Here is a 23819-nt window from a genome sequence, read left to right on the forward strand (position 1 = left end):
AAAGAGGGGGACACAAATAGGCAGGGTTTTAAATAATTAAAAAATAAGTCATCAATAGGTCCTGTTTTGTGTTCCAGCTCCCCTCGGCTCTAATCTGAATTGTTAAATTGTGGGTGCACATATCAGACGACACAGCGATTCTTCAAACAGCTCTTGTTTATTCACAGGCCAGAACAGAACTGAACTGAAGGGTTCAGCCAGCCTGCTTATATAGAGCTCCACTACAACGCAACAGTAACAACTTTCTGTAACTAGCCAATCACTGAACGTCACTTTCAATTCCTTATTTGCATATGTGGACCTGAGTGAAAACTATCTACAGTATCCCCCTGCTGGCCCAGGGTGAGAACTTCAGTACAGGTGTGGAGGACTCCCTGGTCCTGAATGGGGTAACTGTGCCCCTGAAGGACCAGGTGCGCAGCCTGGGAGTCATTTTGGACTCACAGCTGCCCATGGGGGCGCAGGTCAATTCTGTGTCCAGGGCAGCTGTTTACCAGCTCCATCTGGTACGCAGGCTGAGACCCTATCTGCACATAGACTGTCTTACTAGAGTGGTGCATGCTCTGGTTATCTCCCGCTTGGACTACTGCAATGCGATCTACGTGGGGCTACCTTTGAAGGTGACCCGGAAACTACAATTAATCCAGAATGCGGCAGCTAGACTGGTGACTGGGGGCGGCCGCCGAGACCACATAACACCAGTCTTGAAAGACCTACATTGGCTCCCAGTACGTTTCCGAGCAAAATTCAAAGTGTTGGTGCTGCCTATTTCTGTCCCCCTCTTTCTCTAGGGTCCTACACGGTGCGGACATCGTGCCCAGATCCCAATCTGGCCCGGGGACGGTCTGGGAATCCGTGTGTTTTTACATGAGTAGAATGTGTGCTTGTATTTAAAATGCAAAGCCCTAAACAAAGCCCTAAACAGCCTCAAAGGTATACCTGAAGGAGCGTCTCCACCTCCATCGTTCTGTCCGGACACTGAGATCCAGCGCCGAGGGCCTTCTGGCGGTTCCCTCACTACGAGAGGCCAAGTTACAGGGAACCAGGCAGAGGGCCTTCTCGGTAGGGGCACCCGCCCTGTGGAACGCCCTCCCACCAGATGTCAAGGAAATAAACAACTATGTGTGACTTTTAGAAGACATCTGAAGGCAGCCCTCTTTAGGGAAGTTTTAAATGTTTGATATTTTATCATGTTTTAATATTCTGTTGGGAGCTGGCCAGGTGGGCAGGGTATAAATAAATAAATTATTATTATTATTATTATTATTATTATTATTATTATTATTCCTGAAGTTGAGGCTCCAATACTTTGGCCACCTCATGAGAAGAGAAGACTCCCTGGAAAAGACCCTGATGTTGGGAAAGATGGAGGGCACAAGGAGAAGGGGACCACAGAGGACGAGATGGTTGGACAGTGTTCTCGAAGCTACCAGCATGAGTTTGACCAAACTGCGGGAGGCAGTGGAAGACAGGAGGGCCCGGCGTGCTCTGGTCCAGGGGGTCACAAAGAGTTGGACATGACTAAACGACTAAACAACAACAACAATTGTTATTATTATTAGTTGCAAGCCGGGGTCTCCTGCACCCAGAAGTGGGGAATCATACCTGTACAGTTTGGTGTTTCATTGAGGACTGAAGTTCCACTGATTGGCTTCCCTTCCGGTGTGGAGCACCAGCAATAGCCAGTCTGTTTATGGCACTGAACCTAGGAGGAGAAGGAAGGGGTGAGTGTGTTTCTAACAGGTAAAAAAAGGTAAAGGACCCCTGGACGGTTAAGTCCAATCAAAGGCGACTATGGGGTTGCGGTGCTCATCTCTCTTTCAGGCCAAGGGAGCCGGTGTTTGTCCACAGATAGCTTTCTGAGTCATATGGCCAGCAGGACTAAACCGCTTCTGGCGCAAAGGAACACCGTGACGGAAACCAGAGCGCATGGAAACGCTGTTTACCTTCCTGCCACAGCGGTATCTATAGACTTCCTGCTGCAGCTTTAAATGTGCATTATTTATCTATTTGTTTAATCAATTTATATACTGCCCCTTATCCGAGGATCCCATGGCCGGTGTACAATATTAAAAACATAATTTACATAGCATAATGATAATATAAAAATTAGAGATGGTGTCCATGCCAGGAGGGCACAAGGAGAAGGGGACGACAGAGGATGAGATGGTTGGACAGTGTTCTTCAAGCTACAAACATGAGTCTGACCAAACGGCGGGAGGCAGTGGAAGACAGGAGTGCCTGGCGTGCTCTGGTCCAGGGGGTCACGAAGAGTCGGACACGACTAAATGACTAAACAACAACAATGGAGGTCCTACCTGCAAGAAGGAGCCGTCTTCGTTGCATTCCGGGACGTAGGTTGCGTGAGACTGACGCCGGGACTGCGAGAGGGCGGTCGCTCGGTCCTCCTGGCACCGAGTGAGGTTGGTATCTGCACAGTGGGCGGGAGGAAAGACGCAGAGTCAGAAATGGAGCCTGCTGGAGGCATCAAGGGTACCTCTGAGCAGGTACAGAGAGCCCTTCTCTCACCACGGCACGGGAAAGATGGAGGATCTCAGGCCCAGAGGCAAAATGCGGAATAAGGATAAACGGAAGGGATAACTTTAGGAAATCAGGATGGAAAACCACAGTAAATACAACAGGAAATGGGGACAGAAGATACAGAGCTTGACGTGAACTAATGAATACATAATAAGAAAATGAGGGAGTAAGAGAATTGGGGGATGTTATTTTAATATATGATCACAGTGGAGAGGTTCTTGGGTGGCCAAAAATGGAAAGATTGATTGCTTGATAGGGAGAAATTGTTGTTGAAGTTTGATTAAAGAAAAACTATTGCGGAAATTTATTAATAGCAATGGATATTAATTAATTGGCAGCTGATTAATATACTACAGCCTTTTAAATGTGTTTTTTGGCGGGGCTATTATTTTTTGGGGTTTTCGTTTTAACTAATTATTTGTGTTTTTATCTTGTATTTTTATCTTGGGAACTGGCCTGCGACCTTTCAATGAAGGACAGCATCTCAATCTAATAAACAACAACAACAATTAGAGAACTCCTACTGGACTTTTTGTCTAAAAGGAAAATGAATTGATCTAAGACTTATGAGTTGGGAGACTGCCAATATATTGCCTGATAGAAAGTAGATCAGTTGGATCTCATCCTAGAGTGAATATTTCGAAAAAATTGTTTTACGTAACGGACAGATGACCGTCCCTTTCATTTTTCCTGTTTTCTTCAACTTTTTCCTTTTTCCTTTGGTGTTTCCTTTCCATTTTTCTCTTTCCCTCTAGATTAGTTTCTTTTATCTTATAGCATTATGAAAAATCAAATTAAAAAAGTTTATTTTATATTACAAAATCTGGAAGTATGAATTGTTGAAGGAAATGTGGAGTAATGGGAAAGTACAGTCATATGTGGTAGGATTGTCCATTAGTTAATGAATTTTGGAAACAGATTGGTATAGAAATATCGGGAATTGTGGGTAGGAAGGTGGGAATATCTAAAGTAATGGTTCCTATTAGTCTGAGTAGCACTGAGTTAAAAACTAAAGAGGAATGTAAATGGGTAAAATTGATGGTAACTGCAGCCAGACAGGCTACAGCGAGTACCATATTTTTCGCTCTATAGGACGCACTTTCCCCCCTCCAAAAATGAAGGGGAAATGTGTGTGCGTCCTATGGAGCGAATGCAGGCTCCTTGGCTTCAGCGATAGCAATGCGAAGCCTCCGAAGTGCAGAGGCAGAGCTCCACCCGCACTCCGGAGGCTTCGCGTTGCTTTCGCTGAAGCTGCCTGAAGCCCGCGGAGCGCAGCGGGAACTTCCGCTGTGTTCCGCGGGCTTCAGGCAGTTATCCGCAAGCCTTCGGAGCACAGCAGGAGTTCTCGCTGCGCTCCGAAGGCTTGCGGATAGCCGCCTGAAGCCTGGAGAGTGAGAGGGGTCAGTGCACACCGATCCCTCTTGCTCTCCGGGCTTCGCTTTGCTGGAGAGGCACTGCACAGTTTTCCCTCTCTGCGCAGCGCCCCTTCAGCGAAGCGGGAGGAGAAATGGAAAGGGCTCCATTTATCCTGCCGCTTCGCTGAAGGGGCGCTGAGCGGGGGGGATTCCCCCCCGTTCTCCCCCTCCTATGGTCTGGTGCGTCCTATAGAGCGAAAAATACAAAAACTGGAAAAATGCCGAAGAGCTATGGGTGAACCAATGGAGTAAAAAACCGAATAATATTATCATTTTAGAATATCTAACTGTGAAGATACACAGAATAAAAGGGTTTGAGGTCAGTGAGAAAGAGGAGGATTGGTTTGAGAAGATTTTGAATTATTTGGGTAGGTTTGAACTAAAATGTTAAAAGTTAAATAAACCTTGTGGATGGAGCATAGCTGTCAACTTACAGATTTGAAAATAAGGGACCAGCAGCCTTGGAAATAAGGGATCAGCAGCCAAAATAAGGGATTTTCCAAGCACAGGTATGTTCAACTTCTGAGCTCCTCCGAGCCAAAGGCACAAAGCCCAGCCAGCAGCCAAACGAAGCCTCAAGTGGTGATTTCCACAGCACAGCAACCCGGCAAAGGGGATGCGGCAAGGAAAACCACCGTCACCTCTCCACTGGGAAGCGCTGAGCAAAGGCGAGTCCCCAGGCAAGGCGGCCGATTTGATCGGCACAAGGCATGCAAGCTCCAAGTCGTTCTTAGACTCCTTATTGGGTGAGCAACGCAGCTAAGCAACACAGTTGGAGCCTCCCTCCTTCCAGGCAGGGAGGGAGGGAGAGGAGCTGCTTCCTTTGAAACCCGGGAAATTTAAGGGACATCATCAATAAGGGACAGCAGCGGGACACGACGCTGGGATAAGGGACTTTCCCGCCAAATAAGGGACGGTTGACAGCCATGGGATGGAGGAGTATTAACGTATATAAAATTGTACATATGGTTGATTTGAATATGTTATTATTGATTATGTATACCCAATGTATCAGTCGCCTGGGGGGCTTCACTGTTTGTGTTTTGGTTGTTGGTAAAAATTAAAAATTTTAAACATTGAAAAAAAATTGAAAAAGAGATTCCCTCTGTCCAGTCCCCCACCACTAGGCCACACTGCCAAACCTTCTCTACCTACAGTTGGGTTCCCGGTGGGCTGCCCCACCGCAGCGGAAGCGAGGCAGGGCTTCGAGGGAACGCTCTCGGCATCGAGCTTTCTGGAAGGCGCACGGGGACTTGTAGAGCTTGCCGTCGGAGGCGCAAACCGGGCGCCCGCGTTCGTGAGGACACTCCAGCGGGCATGCAGACTCCTCCGGGTCACTCTCGGAGATGATGAACTGCAAAGGAGACAAGGCGGGCATCAAACAGGGCACAGAACAACACCGATTATCTTGTTTTGTTTATCTGTTTATTAAATTTATGCACAGCCCTTCATTCGAGGACCACAGGGCGGTTTGCGATATGTTGCAGGAAATTACGTATAGGTTGGGGAGGGGGTTGCCCCTCCAGCAGATATCATGCCCATGCAGCCCACTACCAAAACCAGCACAATCGCTTTTGTGACTTTTGTGATTTGTCCCCACAAAACATTTCATCGCAGTTTCTTCCTATCTATTCAAAGGGCCTTTGCTTCACGATACCAAATGTAAGAATTCACCGATAAATGCATCTATGTACTGGCTCACTGATGCATTTATCAGTGAATTCTTACGTTTGGTATCTTGCAGCAAAGGCCACCTATGTACTTGCTCACTGTGCCAACCTAGCAGTTTAAAAGCACGTCAAAGTGCAAGTAGATAAATAGGTACCGCTCCGGCGGGAAGGTAAACGGCGTTTCCGTGCGCTGCTCTGGTTTGCCAGAAGCGGCTTAGTCATGCTGGCCACATGACCCAGAAGCTGTATGCTGGCTCCCTCGGCCAATAAAGCGAGATGAGCGCTGCAACCCCAGAGTTCGGCCACGACTGGACCTAATGGTCAGGGGTCCCTTTACCTTTACTGGCTCACTGGGAAAACTTCAGAAATTCATATAGACCTGTGAGCTCAGCTACTCAGCAGCCCCTCTGCCTGAGTGATAATCCCTGGCATCCTGATACCTGAGTGCCAGACAGGTAGCCATTCCAGAAATAGCAAACCCAGATGAAGACAAAAGGGTGTGATTAACTTGGCTGGGAAACAGGGAAATGTAAATATCTCTTTTGCTTCACTTGATGGGTGTTTGGTGGAGGACAAGGAGAACCATGGGGCAGGGTCCAGGATGCTCAGATTACAGCCACCAGACCTCCCCTTTCATGATGTAACTGTGATGTAGTTTGGGGGGGTGTAACATGGGGATTAGAAGCTAATAAAAGTTTGGGGGCTCTTTTGTTTGGGGCTTCCATCTTGTTCCACCTGTTGGCAGGTGGGAGTCCTGTCGCGACAGTCTTCAATCAAGACCAAGCCTCCTGGCTGCTGTTTTGCTCTGGTATTCCTGCCTGGTGTCCTTGTTTTTTGTCCAAGGGAGCCCTCATATTTCTCCATTAAGAGTTACAAAAACACGCAAATGGACACCATAGCACCAAACAGCAGTTCAGGCCAGATTGCTCTGTACATAGTTAAAACCATTCCTGTTTATCAGTCACCGCGTCCAAGACAACAGACATTCTCATCATTATCACCCGAGATTTAATCGCCACCGGCTCAAGGCGAGTTACACATTAGCTGATTAAAGACAGTCAAAAGCACAAAACAATAACAAACACATTTAAAACAAGACTGAAACCCTAACAAAGTGGTCAAGTCCCGTTTATCCAGCTGAGAGAGCCTGCCAGAACTTTTAATGTCTTGCAACTGTTTCCGAAAATTGGAGATAGTGATAACCGTATCTCAAGAGGGATACTATTCCTCAGAAAAGATGTTGTTAAAGTTATTAGTAATAAGAATTTCATTTATCAATATAAAGCAATTGCATATATATCATTTGCAAGACATAACAGCAATTGCATATAAAAAGATTCAGATAAATGTAAGTCTTTAAGCAAAATAGTTTTAGAAACCAGAGGCCTTTCTACTTGGAATAATAGGAATGGAACTGCCCAAAAAAGATGTCAAACTATTTTTGTATGCCACCACAGCGGCATGACTGCTGTTAGCCAAAAATTGGAATTCCCAAGAAATCCCAGCTGTGGAAGAATGGCAGATGAAAATGTTGGACTTTTTGGAGAAAGCTGACTTGACTGGAAGAATCCGCAACCAGAAAGAAGAGGAATATCAGGAAGTTGGAAGAAATTTAAGGACTATTTGAATAAATATAAAAATAATATAAAAATTTAGAAGTCACTTGAAAGCACCAAATAGGCCTAGGATTAAATTAGGATCTAATTGTAAGTAAGGTGGATTTAGAACTGTAAGAAAAGAGAAAATGATAGTTAATTGCTGGAAATAATTTTAGTAAGAGAAATTGGGTTTTTAAGGGATATGTGTTTAAGATTTGTTTTTTGTTTTTTAGTACTGTACTGTATTGTGTTTTCTTTTCTTTTTTCTATGTTATACTTGTTATAATTGTGGAAAATTTAATTGAAAAAAATAGGGGGGTGGAAATAAGCAAAATGTTTTGGTTTCTGCCTTCTTCAGCTGCTTTGTCTGGTGTCCAGGGCTGCCATAGGTCTGGGATTTCAAGGGCGGAATTGACATCCAGGGGGATTTCCAAAAGGCGGAGCTCTGTCAGGTATCTTAGAAAAGTCAGTCGAAAAATGGAACAACTCTGGGGTTGGTCTGAAAAAAGCTGAACAATTTCAGTGGTTTCCTAAAATAAAAGATCAGTAATTTTGGGGCCATCCTAAAATAAAGCTCCACAACTTTCAGGGTGGTCCTGGTTTTTACTTTTTGAAAGATGGCAACCCTACTGGCGTCAATCAAAAGGTGACGGACAGAGGTGGCACCTACGGAACACTGAGGAACAAATATTCCGAAGCGTCTCATTGGCTGCAGCTGAGTGATGTTGGGTATAAAAATGGCCTGAGGGATAGCTCAGTTGGTAGAGCATGAGACTCTTAACCTCAGGGTCGTGGGTTTGAGCCCCAAGTTGGGAAAAATATTCCGGTATTGCAGGGGGTTGGACTTAGACGATCCTTGCGGTCCCTTCCAACTCAAAAATTCTATGATTAACACAAATCACAGCTGAATTAAAAGAGGCGGTTATAATTAGAACTTTTTTTGTGCGCAAAGGTCAGTAGAAGTCGTTGTTGTCAACCTCCAAGGAGCTCAAGTAGGCTTCCCTGCTACTCCCTTCTGGATTTTATCCTCACAACAACCTTGTGAGGTATTCTCAGAGACGGCGATTGGCCTATGGCCATGGGTGAATGGAGATTCGAACCCTGGCCTCCTTAGTCCAACTCGCAACACCCCGTGAGCGCTTTTGATTCAGATTTTTGTGGCATCAATTAAGTGTTTTAAATTTGTTGTTAGCCACCCTGAACTGGGAAGGGCAGGGTATAAATAAAATCATCATCATCATCATCATTATTAAATTGTGCTGGGTTTGCCCATGTTCGCCTCTGGCAATGCCACAACTCCATTTGGGGTGGTCTCTGAGCATGCGCAGAGTGCCCTTCCATCCCCACTAAATGACCCCAGAGAGTCTCCTCCACACAGAAAGAATTAGGAGGCTTCTTTCAGATTAGAGGGTGGTGGCTGGAGCTGAGAGACTCGGCCGCTACCTGATGCCCTCTGCTTTGGGAGTGCTGGGAGTTGTAGTCCGCAGCGCCTAGCCGGCACCAGGTAATGGCAAAGACCATGCTAGAAATTAGGTGCTGGGGAGGGGGCTGTACCAAGCAACCTGCTACCCAGTGGCGTAGCGTGGGGGGTGCAGGGGGGGCCGGCCGCACCAGGCGCAACATCTGGGGGTTAGGGTTAGGGGGCGCAAATCCACGGGTTAGGGGGCGCAAGTTACTTGCCTTGCCCCGGGTGCTGACAACCCACGCTACGCCACTGCTGCTACCTCCGTCGAGGGTCCAAGAAGGCATCTTTTGACTGCGGAAAGGGAGACCAGGCCACCCACTTTTCTACCCAACACTGAAGAAAAAACTCTGTGTTTTCCTAGCAGGATAGAGAGTGATTGTTGGAACACAGACTCTGAGCTAGTTTGTGTGCGTGTGTGTGTCTGAGTTGCGCGCATTCTCACAACAAGGAAACCGACTCGCACGCCCCTCTCCCCTCCCCAGAGCTTCCCGTCTCTCCTTGCAATCGCTTACCTGGTCCTCTCTCCTCCACACCCCGCCCCAGCACTGCCCCACTTTCCTTCTCTTCCCACCTCCCCTCGCTGCCATTCCGCCCTGCCCCTAGGGGGTGCCGTACGAACTGTGTACCTTGGCAAGCGTTAGGGCCGGCCGGTGAAAGGAGTTAGTTTAACTAATTGCCGTGTAAATAAACACACAGGGGGAAGGCGGCCAATCAAAAGCCGGCGACGGCTCAAGACCTAATTTTTGTTTGATGTACAAGGAGACGTGGATTTTCCCCCCTCCTGGCAAGAGTCCAGACCGCAGGTGTGCATTTGGGGGGGGCTAAGGGGTTATGGGGGGGCAGGGAGCTGGTGTGCCCGTGTGCAAAAACACAACCACTTTGAACAGCTGTAGAAAAGGAGGCCGTGGACTTAAAACTTTGCAAATCCGTTGCTTCAATACCCTCCGACATTCGTCCGATGAAAATAAGGACATTTCTTATTCTTCCTTGCCCATCAACTCTGCCAGGTGTGGCTGATGGGAACCCAACCACATCTGGGAACACCCCCCCCCAGTTTTCTTGATAGAGCCATGTAAAAGGGTAAAGGGACCCCTGACCATTAGGTCCAGTCGCGGACAACTCTGGGGTTGCGACGCTCATCTCGCTTTACTGGCTGAGGGAGCCGGCGTACAGCTTCCGGGTCATGTGGCCAGCATGACTAAGCCGCTTCTGGCGAACCAGAGCAGCGCACGGAAATGCCGTTTACCTTCCCGCCGGAGTGGTACCTATTTATCTACTTGCACTTTGACGTGCTTTCGAACTGCTAGGTTGGCAGGAGCTGGGACTGAGCAACGGGAGCTCACCCCGTCGCACGGATTCGAACCGCCGACCTTCTGATCGGCAAGTCCTAGGCTCTGTGGTTTAATCCACAGCACCACCCGCATCCCATTTTTCCTTAGGACGTCCCTATTTTCATTGGAGAAATCTTGGATGGTACAGAGTTATCTGACCCCTGAGCCGTCTGAAGGCAGTCCTGTATAGGAGAGTTATTAAAAAATGCTTAATGTTTTATAATGTTTCTGTATATGTTGGAAGCTGCCTGGAATGGCTGGGGCAACCCAGTAAGATGCGTCGGTTATAAATAGTAAAAATATCATTATGGAATGGGACCTCCATATTTTCATGGGAGAAATGTTGAAGGGTACGCTTAAGAGCTTTGTGGCTGAATTCCCCTTACTCTTTTTATTATTATTCTAGAATCACTTTGACGTGCTTTTGAACTGCTAGGTTGGCAGGAGCAGGGACCGAGCAATGGGAGCGCACCGTCGTGGGGATTCGAACCGCCGACCTTCTGATCGACAAGCCCTAGTGCCAGGGAACTGACATCGGAGCGAGAGGCGAAGGGGAGGCTCCCAGATTATGCTGGCGAAGGACCCAGCAGCAGGGGGAGAAGCAGCTCAGTAGAGGGGGAAGCCATTCAGCGCAACACCAGGGATGCAGGGGGGCAGACGGGGGAATTGGAGAGAGGGCTCCAGGACTCTTCACTGGACATCAGTGAGGAGAGCCCAGGTCCTCCGCTACCCACGCCATCCCTGCGCAGAAGACTCCCGCGCAGAGAGAGGAGGAGACTGGGTGTCAAACAACTTTTATGTTGGAAGAGGTTCAAGAAACGCCCACTGACGGATTCTGCCAGTGACTGAGGCAGCCACCATGAGAAGGGGCTGTGCAGTCAGGAAGGTTTAACAAGGCAAATTAACCGAGGAAGGCACCAGTTTACGCACAAGTAACTCATACCCATTACACCTAGGCTTGTGGTTTAACCCACAGCGCCACCCGCGTCCCATGTACGTGCTTGCAAACAGCCGGAAGGCAGGCAGGAGAACAATAGGTGCAGTTCTTCCTGGCATGGAGACGCTGCCATGGGATATAGCACTCTGAAGCTGCAGAGCTTTAAAAGAATCCTTGGAGCTGCTGTTTGCTAAGAGTGATGGGAGGTGTTCGGAGACCCCTACTCCCTTCCCAGAACTATAGTTATCAGAGTAGATTAATAATAATTATTATTATAATTTATTATTTGTTTCCCCAGCCACTCTGGGCGGCTTCCACAGAAACCAAAAATACACTAAAATATCACAGATTAAAAACTTCCCTGAACAGGTCTGCCTTAAGATGTCTTCTGAATGCCAGGTAGTTATTTATCGCTTTGACATCTGATGGGAGGGCGTTCCACAGGGTGGGCGCCACTACCGAGAAGGCCCTCTGCCTGATTCCCTGTAACTTTGCTTCTCGCAATGAGGGAACCGCCAGAAAGCCCTCAGCGCTGGAGCTCCGTGTCCGGGCTGAACAATGGGGGTGGAGATGCTCCTTCAGATATACTGAGCCGAAGCCATTTAGGGCTTTAAAGGTCAACACCAGCACTTTGAATTGTGCTCGGAAACGCACTGGGAGCCAATGTAGGTCTTTCAAGACCGGTGTTATGTGGTCTCGGCAGCCGTTCCCAGTCACCAGTCTAGCTGCCGCATTCTGGATTAATTGTAGTTTCCGGGTCACCTTCAAAGGTAGCCCCACGTAGAGCGCATTGCAGTAGTCCAAGCGGGAGATAAGTAGAGCAAGCACCACTCTGGCGAGACAGTCCGCGGGCAGGTAGGGTCTCAGCCTGCGTACCAGGTGGAGTTGGTAGACAGCTGCCCTGGATACAGATTAACAGCTGGTCCTTCTTCCCAGGGAACTCTGAGCTAAATCCTGCCTCCGACGAAGTTAACCTTATGCCTCAGGGTGGAAAACTAATACCTACAGGACTGCATCTCCTGGTATGCCCCGCAGAGGACCTTAAGGTCCACAAACGACAACGTTTTGGAAGTCCCAGGTCGCAAGGTGGTTAGATTGGTTTCAACTAGGGCCAGGGCCTTTTCAGTACTGGCCCCGACCTGGTGGAACGCTCTGTCACAAGAGACCAGGGCTCTGCGGGACTTGACATCTTTCTGCAGGGCCTGCAAGACGGAGCTGTTCCGCCTGGCCTTTGGCTTGGACTCAGTCTGACCCTTATGTTTCCCTCCCCTTATGGTTTTGATCTATGGGCTACTTTTAAAATGAGGCTGCATTTTAAATTGCATTTTAACCTGCATTTTAAATTGTTTTTTTCTTTCTTCCTTTTTCCTATTATGTTTTTACAGTGGCACCTCGGGTTAAGAACTTAATTCGTTCCAGAGGTCCGTACTTAACCTGAAACTGTTCTTAACCTGAAGCACCACTTTAGCTAATGGGGCCTCCTGCTGCCGCCACGCCGCCGGAGCACGATTTCTGTTCTTATCCTGAAGCAAAATTCTTAACCTGAAGCACAATTTCTGGATTAGCGGAGTCTGTAACCTGAAGCATATGTAACCCGAAACGTATGTAACCCGAGGTACCACTGTACTGTTATTTTACTTTTGTTAGCCGCTCTGAGCCCAGCTCTGTCTGGGGAGGGGTATAAATAAAATTATTTATTATTATTATTATTATTATTATTATTATTATTATTATTATACACACACACTCTCTCTCTCCAGACCCAAGGGGGCAGGTGACCCCCTTTCTCCCTTCCTGCTCCTGAACAGCCATCCATTTTAGCTTTGGGTTTCTCCAGCAAAGAGAAGCTTGTTGTGGATTCCCTCAGGGCAGGGTGGGATCAGGGGAAACCCCCCTCCTCCTCTGCCAAAACCACCAGCCAAGCTCCCCTGCCGAGAGATTGGGGAGCCCTGCCAAAGCTGGCCACTTGTCTTCTCTTTTCCACACAACCCGGCGCTGCTCGATTTTTTATTTATGGACCCGAGGAGTGTCTCTTAGCTCGCTTGCCCGTGCAGAAAAGCAATGACGCCATGCAGGTCTATACAGATGCGGTTCCCTGGGCTAGTCGTCTGTGTCCCCTCGCTGCCTCAAATACCCAGGAGGAGGGAAGTATATATTTATTTCTGGGTCAGACAACATGGATATGCCTGGGCAACAAATTACAGTGGTGCCTCGCAAGACGAAAAGAATCCGTTCTGTGATTCTCTTCGTCTAGCGGTTTTTTCGTCTTGCGAAGCAAGCCCATTGACGGATTAGCGGATTAGCGCTATTAGCGGCTTTTAACGGCTTATCTGCTGATCGGATCAGCTGATAAGCGGCTTAGCGACTTAGAAAAAGGGGGGGAAAGGAAAAAAAACCAGCAGGAACTCGCAAGACATTGTCGTCTTGCGAAGCAAGCCCATAGGAAATTCGTTTTGCGAAGCACCTCCAAAACGGAAAACCCTTTCGTCTAGCGAGTTTTCCGTCTTGCGAGGCATTTGTCTTGCGGGGCACCACTGTATTCCATTTCCCCAGCGTTTCTCCCATTGTTAGTTTTCACACCAAAAGAATCAAATATATCTGTTTAACCCGGGGGGGGCGGCGAACTCTGGGTGTAGCGGGATGCAGTTCTTTCCTACTGTCTTAATGGGGGGGGTTATTTTTTAAGGGGGGGAGACAGAAGAACGCAGGTGCAAAAAGGGAGGGGGGAGAGGAGAGAAGCAATGTTGTCCAACGATGTCTGCCGTTGTGCCACAACACACCCTAGTGTGGATTAAATTTAGTGTGACATGCAAGTGTTGTTTAGTCCTTTAGTTGTGTCCGACCCTTTGTGACCCCCTGGACCAGAGCACACCAGGCACTTCTGTCTTCCACTGCCTCCCGCAGTTTGGTCAAACTCATGTTGGTCTCTTCGAGAACACTGTCCCACCACCTCGTCCTCTGTCGTCCCCTTCTCCTTGTGCCCTCCATCTTTCCCAGCATCAGGGTCTTTTCCAGGGAGTCTTCTCTTCTCCTGAGGTGGCCAAAGTCTTGGAGCCTCAGCTTCAGGATCTGTCCTTCCAGTGAGCACTCAGGGCTGGTTTCCCTAAGAATGGATAGGTTTGATCTTCTTGCAGCCCATGGGACTCTCAAGAGTCTCCTCCAGCACCAGAATTCAAAAGCAGACATCCAAGTATATTGGTCAAAAAGCCACAGTTCTGTAGCGCACAGGTAGCGTAGTGGGAAAGGAACATTAGAAAATGAGGCAGAAGTACCAACATTATAATCAGGAAAACTAACACAATATCCCCCATCTCTGAATGCGCCCTAGATAGGCCTTTGGCCATATCCAGCAAAGATGTTTTCATGTTCCTATGCGGTCACCAGGTCAGTGAAGACGACCAATCCAAGTTATTTGATCTACTGATGCCTCCATTTTGCGTTGCTACGTTTAACGAAATTTTACCCTTCTATATCACTGTTCTTCAACCTCGGGTCCCCAGACGTGGTTCCTAGACCACAATTCCCATCATCCCCAGCGAATGGTCACAGATGATGGGAGTTGTAGTCCAACAACCGCATCTATGGACCCGAGATTGAAGAACACCGTTATTATATCATTGGTAGCTAATTGTGGATATCTGCACCCTGCCCAGCACGTTGGCGGAGGGCTGGATCGTGCTCGCTGCTCATTCCAAATACCATATTTTTTGCTCCATAGGGCACACCGGAGCATAGGGCCCACCTAGTTTTTAGGGGGGGGGAATAAAGAAAAAATATATATTCCCCCCCCCCAAGCGCCAAAGAGCAAAGAAGACAAGACAGCGAGCGGGATGGATCCCGCTCGCTGTCTTGGCTTCGTTTTTAGCCGCGGGGCTGGGGTGGGGGAAGCCCGAGCTTCCCCCGACCCCAGAACAGGTCTGGGAGCGGCGGCAAGGTTGTGCGCAGCCTTGCTGCCGCTCCCGGAGCTTGCGGGGCTGGGGGTGCGCTCTGAAGGCTTGCAGATAGCTGCCTGAAGCCCGGGGAGCGAGAGGGGTCGGTGCACTTTCAGCAAAAGCCTGCATTCAGTCCATAGGACGCACACACATTTCCCCTTCATTTTTGGAGGGGGAAAAGTGCGTCCTATAGAGCGAAAAATACAGTACTAACCAATGCATTACAATAGTGAGCACCGCTGCATGTCAACAATCGAACACTGTCAAAAAGATGGGGATTGGATGTCAAATACGGAAACCAAATATTCCACAAACGTTAGAATACGAGGGGAACATCTAGTGAGTATTCACCACTGTGATTCACAGAGGATAACCTTTGCAGAGCAAATTCTTTTGCTTGGCTTGAACCCAGGTCTGCCCACCCCCACCTGCCCCAAACCTAACTCTGAAACTCTATAACCACGATTCATGCTTGGTGTGGGTCTCTCCTTCACACCGCAGACCCTGACGTGTCTTCGGCAGGATCTGCCGGCCCCCTATTGCACTTCTAAATCAAAGGAGCGTCTTTCAAGCTCCACCGTTGCTCTGCAGACATGATGTCATCCTCCCCACCCACCCCCAGGCAGATAGCTACCGTGTCCAAAAGGCGCCACGTCCCCCAGCCTAGTGCCGTTAAGTGCGGGGGACAGAGCGTCCCTCAGACACAGACTCCGCCGCTTGCGACGGCCCAAGATCCCTTCCAAAGATTGCAAATGGTGGCACCCACTGCCAAGGGTTAAGTCACTCGGGGGGAAGGACAGAGTTACAGCAACGAACACGGTGCCATGTTCAAGCCCGAAAAGCTGCTCGCCTTCACATGGGCAGAGGGGGGTCAGGATCGGTGCGAGGGGTGTAGCAGCCTGGGATCCCGGAGGGGCGAAAGACTCGCCACTCTCTCAGGGACAGCGACATTCGTCCAGTTCACATAAAAGGGGAATTTCTGGGATATGATATGCTCTGAAGCTGAGCATTTAAGCAGCACTGAAACTGCCAAGGTGCTCCAGTTTCCGGAGTTCTGTTAAGTGTGATGGAAAACACAGCTAGAGTCACTCCAAAAGATATTTTTGGAGCACTCCAAACCATTTGCCTATGGCGAAAACAGTAGATCTGGCTGAAACGTGTAGAGATCTGCATCCTGACTTGTAGACATCAATAACCCTCTCCTCCCACAAATTGGTCTACTCTAATTTGGTGGTCTCCTGTGGGAGTGAGTTCCATAGATCCAGGTCAATTCTGTGTCCAGGGCGGCTGTCTGCCAGCTCCATCCGGTGTGCAGGATGAGACCCTACCTGCCCGCAGGCTGTCTCTGAGAGAAGACCTTGCTAACATTCCCTTAAGGTGAGCTGCTGGAATCGCCATTCCCAGAGGTACCATCAGGACAGGACTTTGAGGCAGATGTTTTGGACTCTATATCTGCAGGGCACCAGGTTGGGGAACGCTGTTGTACACAACAGGGCTTTTCAAGTCCACCTTTCATATAAAGGTAAAGGTAAAGGGACCCCTGACCATTATTAGGTCCAGTCGTGGGCGACTCTGGGGTTGCGGCGCTCATCTCGCTTTATTGGCCGAGGGAGCTGGCGTACAGCTTCCGGGTCATGTGGCCAGCATGACTAAGCCGCTTCTGGCAAACCAGAGCAGTGCACAGAAACACCATTTACCTTCCCGCCGGAGTGGTACCTATTTATCTACTTGCACTTTGACATGCTTTCGAACTGCTAGGTTGGCAGGAGCAGGGACCGAGCAACGGGAGCTCACCCCGTCACAGGGATTCGAACCGCTGACCTTCTGATCGGCAAGTCCTAGGCTCTGTGGTTTAACCCACAGCGCCACCCGCGTCCCATGCCACCTTTCATAGAATAATACAATTTCAGAGGTGGAAGGGACCCCCAAGGTTCATCTAGTCTAACCCTCCCCAATGCAGGCATTGTAACTAAAGCATCCGCGGCTTGTGGCTCTCTAACCTCTGCTTTAAAAATCTACAATGAAAGGATCCACCATCTCAGCTCTGGCTAACTTCCAGGTGCTTCTGATCACAATTCCCATCAGCCTGACCAGTTGATGGGTTTTGTAGTCCCAAGAAGCTGGGAGGCAGCCAAGGCTGCTTTAACTGAACCAATGAAGACCCTAATTCTTTTTAAATCATTGGAGCAAAAAGCTTAGGGCTGACAGTTGATACAGAATAAGAATTTATTATGTGTGGGGGACAGAGCGTCCCTCAGACACAGACTCTGCCGCTTGCAATGGCCCAAGATCCCTTCCTGACCGTTAAGTCCAGTCGTGACCGACTCTGGGGTTGCGGCGCTCATCTCGCTTTATTGGCCGAGGGAGCTGGCGTACAGCTTCCAGGTCATGTGGCCAGCATGACAAAGCCGCTTCTGGCAAACCAGAGCAGTGCACAGAAACACCGTTTACCTTCCCGCCAGAGTGGTACCTATTTATCTACTTGCACTTTGACGTGCTTTCGAACAGCTAGGTTGGCAGGAGCAGAGACCGAGCAATGGGAGCTCACCCCATCGCGGGGATTTGAACCGCCGACCTTCTGATCAGCAAGTCCTAGGCTCTGTGGTTTAACACACAGCGCCACCCGCGTCCCTTTGTCCAGGTCGTAAGGCTTACATGTGCTACAAATCTAATGTCATTCCCTATCTGGCGGGGAGGAGGGGGATAATTCCTCAGCTAGGGATGTGAAATGGAGTCTGCACATTGATGGTCAGTGTTCAGTGGGCGAATGCATCGTGTGAGTCCCTCTTGCTGAAAGGCTCTTCTTAATGGCGCACGAAAGAAGCGAGCAGCCTGCCACATGAGCTGGGATCACGGTTTGGTTATTCTCCTTCTCTCCTATTTCTTAAGACCATCCCATGAAACTGAAGAGTCAGGACAGGCAATAGAAAGCCCTTCTTCATGCAGAAGAGTTCAACGACGACAACAGCAACAACTTATTATTATTTATACCCTGCCAGAAGGCCCTCGTATTGGGAGCAAATGTAGGTCTTTCAGGACCGGTGTTATGTGGTCTCGGCGGCTGCTCCCAGTCACCAGTCTAGCTGCCGCATTCTGGATTAATTGCAGTTTCCGAGTCACCTTCAAAGGTAGCCCCACGTAGAGCGCATTGCAGTAGTCCAATCAGGAGATAACTAGAGCATGCACCACTCTGGCGAGACAGTCTGCGGGCAGGTAGGGTCTCATCCTGCGTACCAGATGGAGCTGGCAGACAGCTGCCCTGGACACAGAATTGACTCTGGGTGGCTCCCAACAGAATATTAAAAACACGATAAAACATCAAACATTAAAAACTTCAGATGTTTTCTAAAAGTCAGAGAGTTCTTTATCTCCTTGACATCTGATGGGAGGGCGTTCCACGAGGCGGGCGCCACTACTGAGAAGGCCCTCTACCTGGTCTCTGTAACCTCACTTCTCACAGGGACATAAATTGAGATATTGAGGGACCTATGAAACACCGTATTTTTTGCTCTATAAGACGCACCAGACCACAAGACGCACCTAGTTTTTGGAGGAGGAAACAAGAAAAATAATATTCTGAATCTCAGAAGCCAGAACAGCAAGAGAGATCGCTGTGCAGTGAAAGCAGCAATCGCTCCATAAGACGCATACACATTTCCCCTTACTTTTTAGGAGGGAAAAAGTGAGTCTTATAGAGCAAAAAATACGGTAAATATACAGGTTTCTATAAATCTACAGGGATGGGGGTGGGACTAGCCTGTTCTCCCAGCTACTGTAAAGAAGGCCAGTTTTTAAAAATAATACCGAATCAAACTCAGCAACCATGAATGTTCTAAATCGTCAAAAACGGAGCTTCGGATTCACTGGTACGGCATCAAGCTCCGACGGTGAAAGTTCAATTGACAAACTGAAAGTCCAGTTGACAGATAGTTTGTGTGCAAACACACGTTTGTACCTTTGTACATTAAGGGAGGGAGATGACTATTCTGTTCAAAGCAGCCTTTCATCAATCTGGTGCCATCCAGATATTTTGAACTACAACTCCCACCAGCCCCAGCCAGCATCCTAAATATCCAGACAGCACCAGGTTGATGAAAGGCTGGCTTAAACTTTTCCCCCTGCATCCGCACCTCACGTTTAAAGCACTATGACACCACTTTAAACTGTCCCGGCTTCCCCCAAAGAATTCTGGGAGTTGTAGTTTGTTAAGGGTGCTGTTGTTAAGAGACCAACCCCAAATCCCCCTCCCAGAGCTACAATTCTCACTCAATCGCCCTTCACAGAGGATTCTGGGAATTGTAGCTCTGGGAGGGGAATAGGGCAGTCTCCTAACGCCTCTCAGCAAACTACAGTTCCCAGAATTCTTTGCGGGAAACCATGATGGTTTAAAGTGGAATCACGGTGCTTTTAATGTGCGGTGTGAACATGGGCTAAGATGAAACAGGACGGATTCGGAACAGCGGTTAAGAGGCAGCTAACATCACATTGCAGCGTGTTGATTGACACGGCAGCCTGCAGACCTCACAGTCCAACAAATTGTGTGTGTGTGTGTGTGTGTGTGTACTAGCTACCCAAGTGCCTTCAAGCTTACATTGGCTCTCGCACACCGCTGGAAACCACAGAGGCTTCGGCCAGGAAAATCTGAGTGTCGCGTCGACAGAGTAACTAGACCAGGGAAAGCTCTGTCCAAAAAGCATTCGGCCCAGGGGAGCTGGGTGAGCTCTGCACCCTGAAGGAAAAGCCTTCAACTGATTGGACAAAATCAGATTCTCTAGTAATTTGCTAGTGAAAAATAGGAGCAGGGAAACAGGCAGAGATAAATCGGCACCTATGGGGCGAGGCAGGGGGACAGATGGACAAAGGGGTACCCCCCCCACTGGAAACCACAATCTCCAGACCACCATTTTTTAAAAGAGCAAGTTCCTAGCAATTGCAAAACCCATACCCTGCAACATTTCTCCTATAAAAATGGGGATGTCCTATTCCATTATTATTATTATTATTATTATTATTATTATTATTATTATTATTATTATACCCCGCCCATCTCACTGGGTTGCCCCAGCCACTCGGGGCGACTCACAACACATATAAAAACATAACAAAACAGTACAGTGGTACTTCGGGTTAAGTACTTAATTCGTTCCGGAGGTCCGTTCTTAACCTGAAACTGTTCTTAACCTGAAGAACCACTTTAACTAATGGGGCCTCCTGCTGCTGCCGCGCCGCCAGAGCACAATTTCTGTTCTCTTCCTGAAGCAAAGTTCTTAACCTGAAGCACTATTTCTGGGTTAGCGGAGTCTGTAACCTGAAGCGTATGTAACCTGAAGCGTACGTAACCCGAGATACCGCTGTAAAGAGTAAAAAAAAAAGCCAAACACCTTCCCTGAACGAGGGTCGCGTTCAGATGGATCCAGTACAGTTTATGTAAATCTGGGGGGACTGTCCCTGGAAAATAGGGAAACTTGGAGGGTCTGAAAACCTGAGTCAGGAGGTAAAATGTACTGACACTATTATTCTCAATTATTTTTTTTAAAGGCCACTCTCCCCTTTCAGTGTTTGCCTTTGCCCCCACCCCTGGAAAAAATCTTGCAGATGGCCAAGCAGAAATAGCAGAGGGGCAGGGCTGGGGTGGGTGGGCTTTGGGGCCCCCTGCTGAGATACATGCCTTGGCAGTTGCCCAGCAATGCGACCCATGAAGCTGCCGGCCTCCACCCATATCCACTGACTCTGTTGGCAACGGCTTGTCACATGCTGGATTTTGAAGCCTTCAAGGAGTCCCGCTAGTGGGCTGCAAGAGCAGCATCCATTATCACAACAACACACAGCGTAAGAGGACTGCAAAAGGTACGATGCAATACAATAATCTTTATTGTCATTGTCCCATACAGAACTAAGAAATTGGGGGGGGGGAATCTACGTAAGACATTCAAAACCAACAAGCCTGCTATCCCAGCTATCCCAACCTGGTTAGCCCCCTAAAAACTCTGATACCCCATTTTTAAAATACAATACACTCCCATAGAGACTCCTTAGGTAAAGGGACCCCTGACCATTAGGTCCAGTCATGGCAGACACTGGAGTTGCGGCGCTCATCTCGTTTTATTGGCTGAGGGAGCCGGCGTACAGCTTCCAGGTCATGTGGCCAGCATGACTAAGCTGCTTCTGGCGAACCAGAGCAGCGCACGGAAACGCCGTTTACCTTCCCGCCGGAGCGGTACCTATTTATCTACTTGCACTTTGACGTGCTTTCGAACTGCGAGGTTGGCAGGAGCAGGGACCGAGCAACGGGAGCTCACCCCGTCGCGGGGATTCGAACCGGCGACCTTCTGATCAGCAAGCCCTAGGCTCTGTGGTTTAACACACAGTGCCACCCGCACCCCTAGAGACTCCTTACACTGCGTTTAAAACCAAAATCGCATTTGGATAGAAACTGTTTCTCAGGCGGCTAGTCCTAGTCTTTATAACCCTGTACCTTCTTCCAGAAGGCAGAAGCTGAAAGAGATCATTTCCGGGGTGCGCACTATCCTGCGCTATCTCTGCAGCTTTCTTATGGCGCCTGGAAGCATAGATTTGATCCAAGGTGGGAAGAGTGCACCCAATTATTGCACTCTTCGCTTTCAGAGTTCGCCAGTGTCCATTCTTGCTCAAATTTGTTCAAATTCTTTCCCACTTTGTTGACCCCCAAGAACATAAGAAAAACCCTGCTGGATCCAATGCCCTGTTCTGACAGCATCCAAACAGATGCCTGTGGGGAACCCGGAAGCAGGATCCGAGCACCAGAGCCCTCTCCCCTCCTTCGGTTTCCAGGAACTGGGATTCAGAAGTGGAGGCAGAGCCATCGTGGTTGGTAGCCACTGATACCCCCATGAGCTCCGTTGGAAGTTATTGTAAACAAAATCTGCCCTTTTCCTCTTATGGGGTATCCAAGAGCCCATATAGAGTCCTTACGTAGGTTCCCTATTGGTAGGAGAAAATAACAGAGGCCAATCAGAGAATATTGAGAAGCAAAGCAGCTAGTAAGCCTGATCTTTATTGATCTGTTGCAACAGGGTGCTCCCCTCACACGCAGGAGGGAGGAGGAACCCAGAACAATGGCACGCAAGGCCTTATATAGACATTTGAAATTCCCTGCCCTGGAGCTCAAGACCACCCCTCCGTACATCATACATACATCACAGAAGGGGTGTAACCCAAGACCACCCCCCCAAGATACATCATACCTACATCACAGAAAAGGCGGTCTACAGCAGAAATCTGAGTGCGTTGTTTATCTCGTTTGACAGGTTTACCTGTTAATGCTCACTTGATTGGATACCCTGGGGAGCCCGGCCAGTCTTTTGTAATGATAAATACTTAGTTCCTGAGCCAGGTCACAGACATACCCTTAAGACAGGATTTGTGATGGAAAAGACAATGGGGAGGCTTTTCCATTTTCCTTGCAGAGAAAACATTTGGTCGGTTTGGGAATCAAAAATGGTTTCAGGTCGGTCTTCCTGTGCTAATCTATGTACGTGCTCGGTTGGTACACTTATCAACATTTATTATATATCTAAGACTTTAAAATTCTTATCACAAAGTCCATGCATTTAGGTACAGTGGTGCCCCGCAAGACGAATGCCTCGCAAGACGGAAAACTCGCTAGACGAAAGAGTTTTCCGTTTTGGAGGTGCTTCGCAAAACGAATTTCCTATGGGCTTGCTTCGCAAGACGACAATGTCTTGCGAGTTCCTGCTGGGTCCCCCCCCTTTTTCTAAGCCGCTAAAAGCCGCTAATAGCGCTAATAGTGCTAATCTGCTAATCCTTCAATGGGCTTGCTTCGCAAGACGAAAAAACCGCTAGATGAAGAGAATCACAGAACGGATTCTTTTCGTCTTGCGAGGCACCACTGTATAACGAGAGAGGGAGAAAACCTTTCCTCCACCCACTCTCTTCATGCCACGCACCATTTCAGGTACGTCTTACATGCCCCCTCTTCCTCGCCTTTTCTCTAAACTAAAACCTCCCAAACGCTGCAGCCTTTGTCCACGGGGGAGTCTCTGCCTCGCCAGGATCATGGCTTCTACAAACTTTCCCCAGCATCCTTTTTGAGCGGAGGCACCCAGAACGGTCCACAGAACTCCAAACGCAGTTGCACCAACGATTTGTATCATGGCATACTAATACGAGAAGTCTCGTTTTCAATTCCTTCGTAATGGCACCTAGCACCGAATTCGGGTTTTTCACACGATATAACCACTCCGAAACCATCACAAGTGCAAATCGTTGTGAATGCACCGCAAAGGGATGTCCAGAAGGGCCCTAGGAGTCTATCCTCAACATGCTGCTAACTGGCAGCTCCCCATGCCCAGCCTTTGGGCGTTCTTTTGCTAGTACAGTGGTGCCTCGCAAGACGAAATTAATCCCTTCCGCGAGTCTCTTCGTCTAGCGGTTTTTTCGTCTTGCGAAGCAACCCTATTAGCGGCTTAGTGGCTTAGCGCTATTAGCGGTTTAGCGGCTATTAAAGGCTTAGCAGCTATTAAAGGCTTAGCGGCTTAGCGGCTAAAAGGCTATTAGCGGCTTAGCGGCTTAGAAAAAGGGGGGGGAGTGAAAAAAAATCGGAACACTTGCAAGACGTTTTCGTCTTGCAAAGCAAGCCCATAGGGAAAATCGTCTTGCGAAGCAGCTCAAAAACGGAAAACCCTTTCGTCTAGCGGGTTTTCCGTCTTGCGAGGCATTCGTCTTGCGGGGTACCACTGTAACAAGAAACTACACTCGACCTTAGCCCAAAGGCCGAGAAATCAAGATGTACAGTTGTACCTCTGGTTGCAAACGGGATCCTTTCCGGAGGCCCGTTCGCAACATGAGCAGAACGAACCCCACGTCTGCGCGCTCCGGCGGGAAGGTAAACTGCATTTCCGTGTGCTGCTCTCGTTCGCCAGAAGCGGCTT

General features: G+C 48.6%; 1 protein-coding gene and 1 long non-coding RNA gene across 3 annotated transcripts in view; one reads left to right on the plus strand and one right to left on the minus strand.

Moving 5' to 3' along the window:
* Positions 1 to 23366, plus strand: LOC309537049. Its single transcript, XR_014221791.1, has 2 exons — positions 1 to 360; positions 23268 to 23366. It is a non-coding gene; the product is annotated as an uncharacterized lncRNA (long non-coding RNA).
* LOC309536859 (SPARC-related modular calcium-binding protein 1-like) overlaps positions 1 to 23819 on the minus strand; it is a 61485-nt gene that overhangs the window by 19820 nt on the left and 17846 nt on the right. For both annotated transcript variants that reach the window (XM_082231228.1, XM_082231229.1), the window contains exons 2-4: positions 5112 to 5310; positions 2319 to 2431; positions 1606 to 1705 (exon numbers count right to left, since the gene is read on the minus strand). In XM_082231228.1, coding sequence (XP_082087354.1) covers positions 1606 to 1705; positions 2319 to 2431; positions 5112 to 5310 — 412 coding nt within the window. The remainder of the gene's footprint in view (positions 1 to 1605; positions 1706 to 2318; positions 2432 to 5111; positions 5311 to 23819) is intronic.

This window comes from Podarcis vaucheri (genome assembly GCF_965113315.1).
Source record: "Podarcis vaucheri genome assembly, chromosome: 7".
In the NCBI taxonomy this organism is placed as follows: domain Eukaryota; kingdom Metazoa; phylum Chordata; class Lepidosauria; order Squamata; family Lacertidae; genus Podarcis; species Podarcis vaucheri.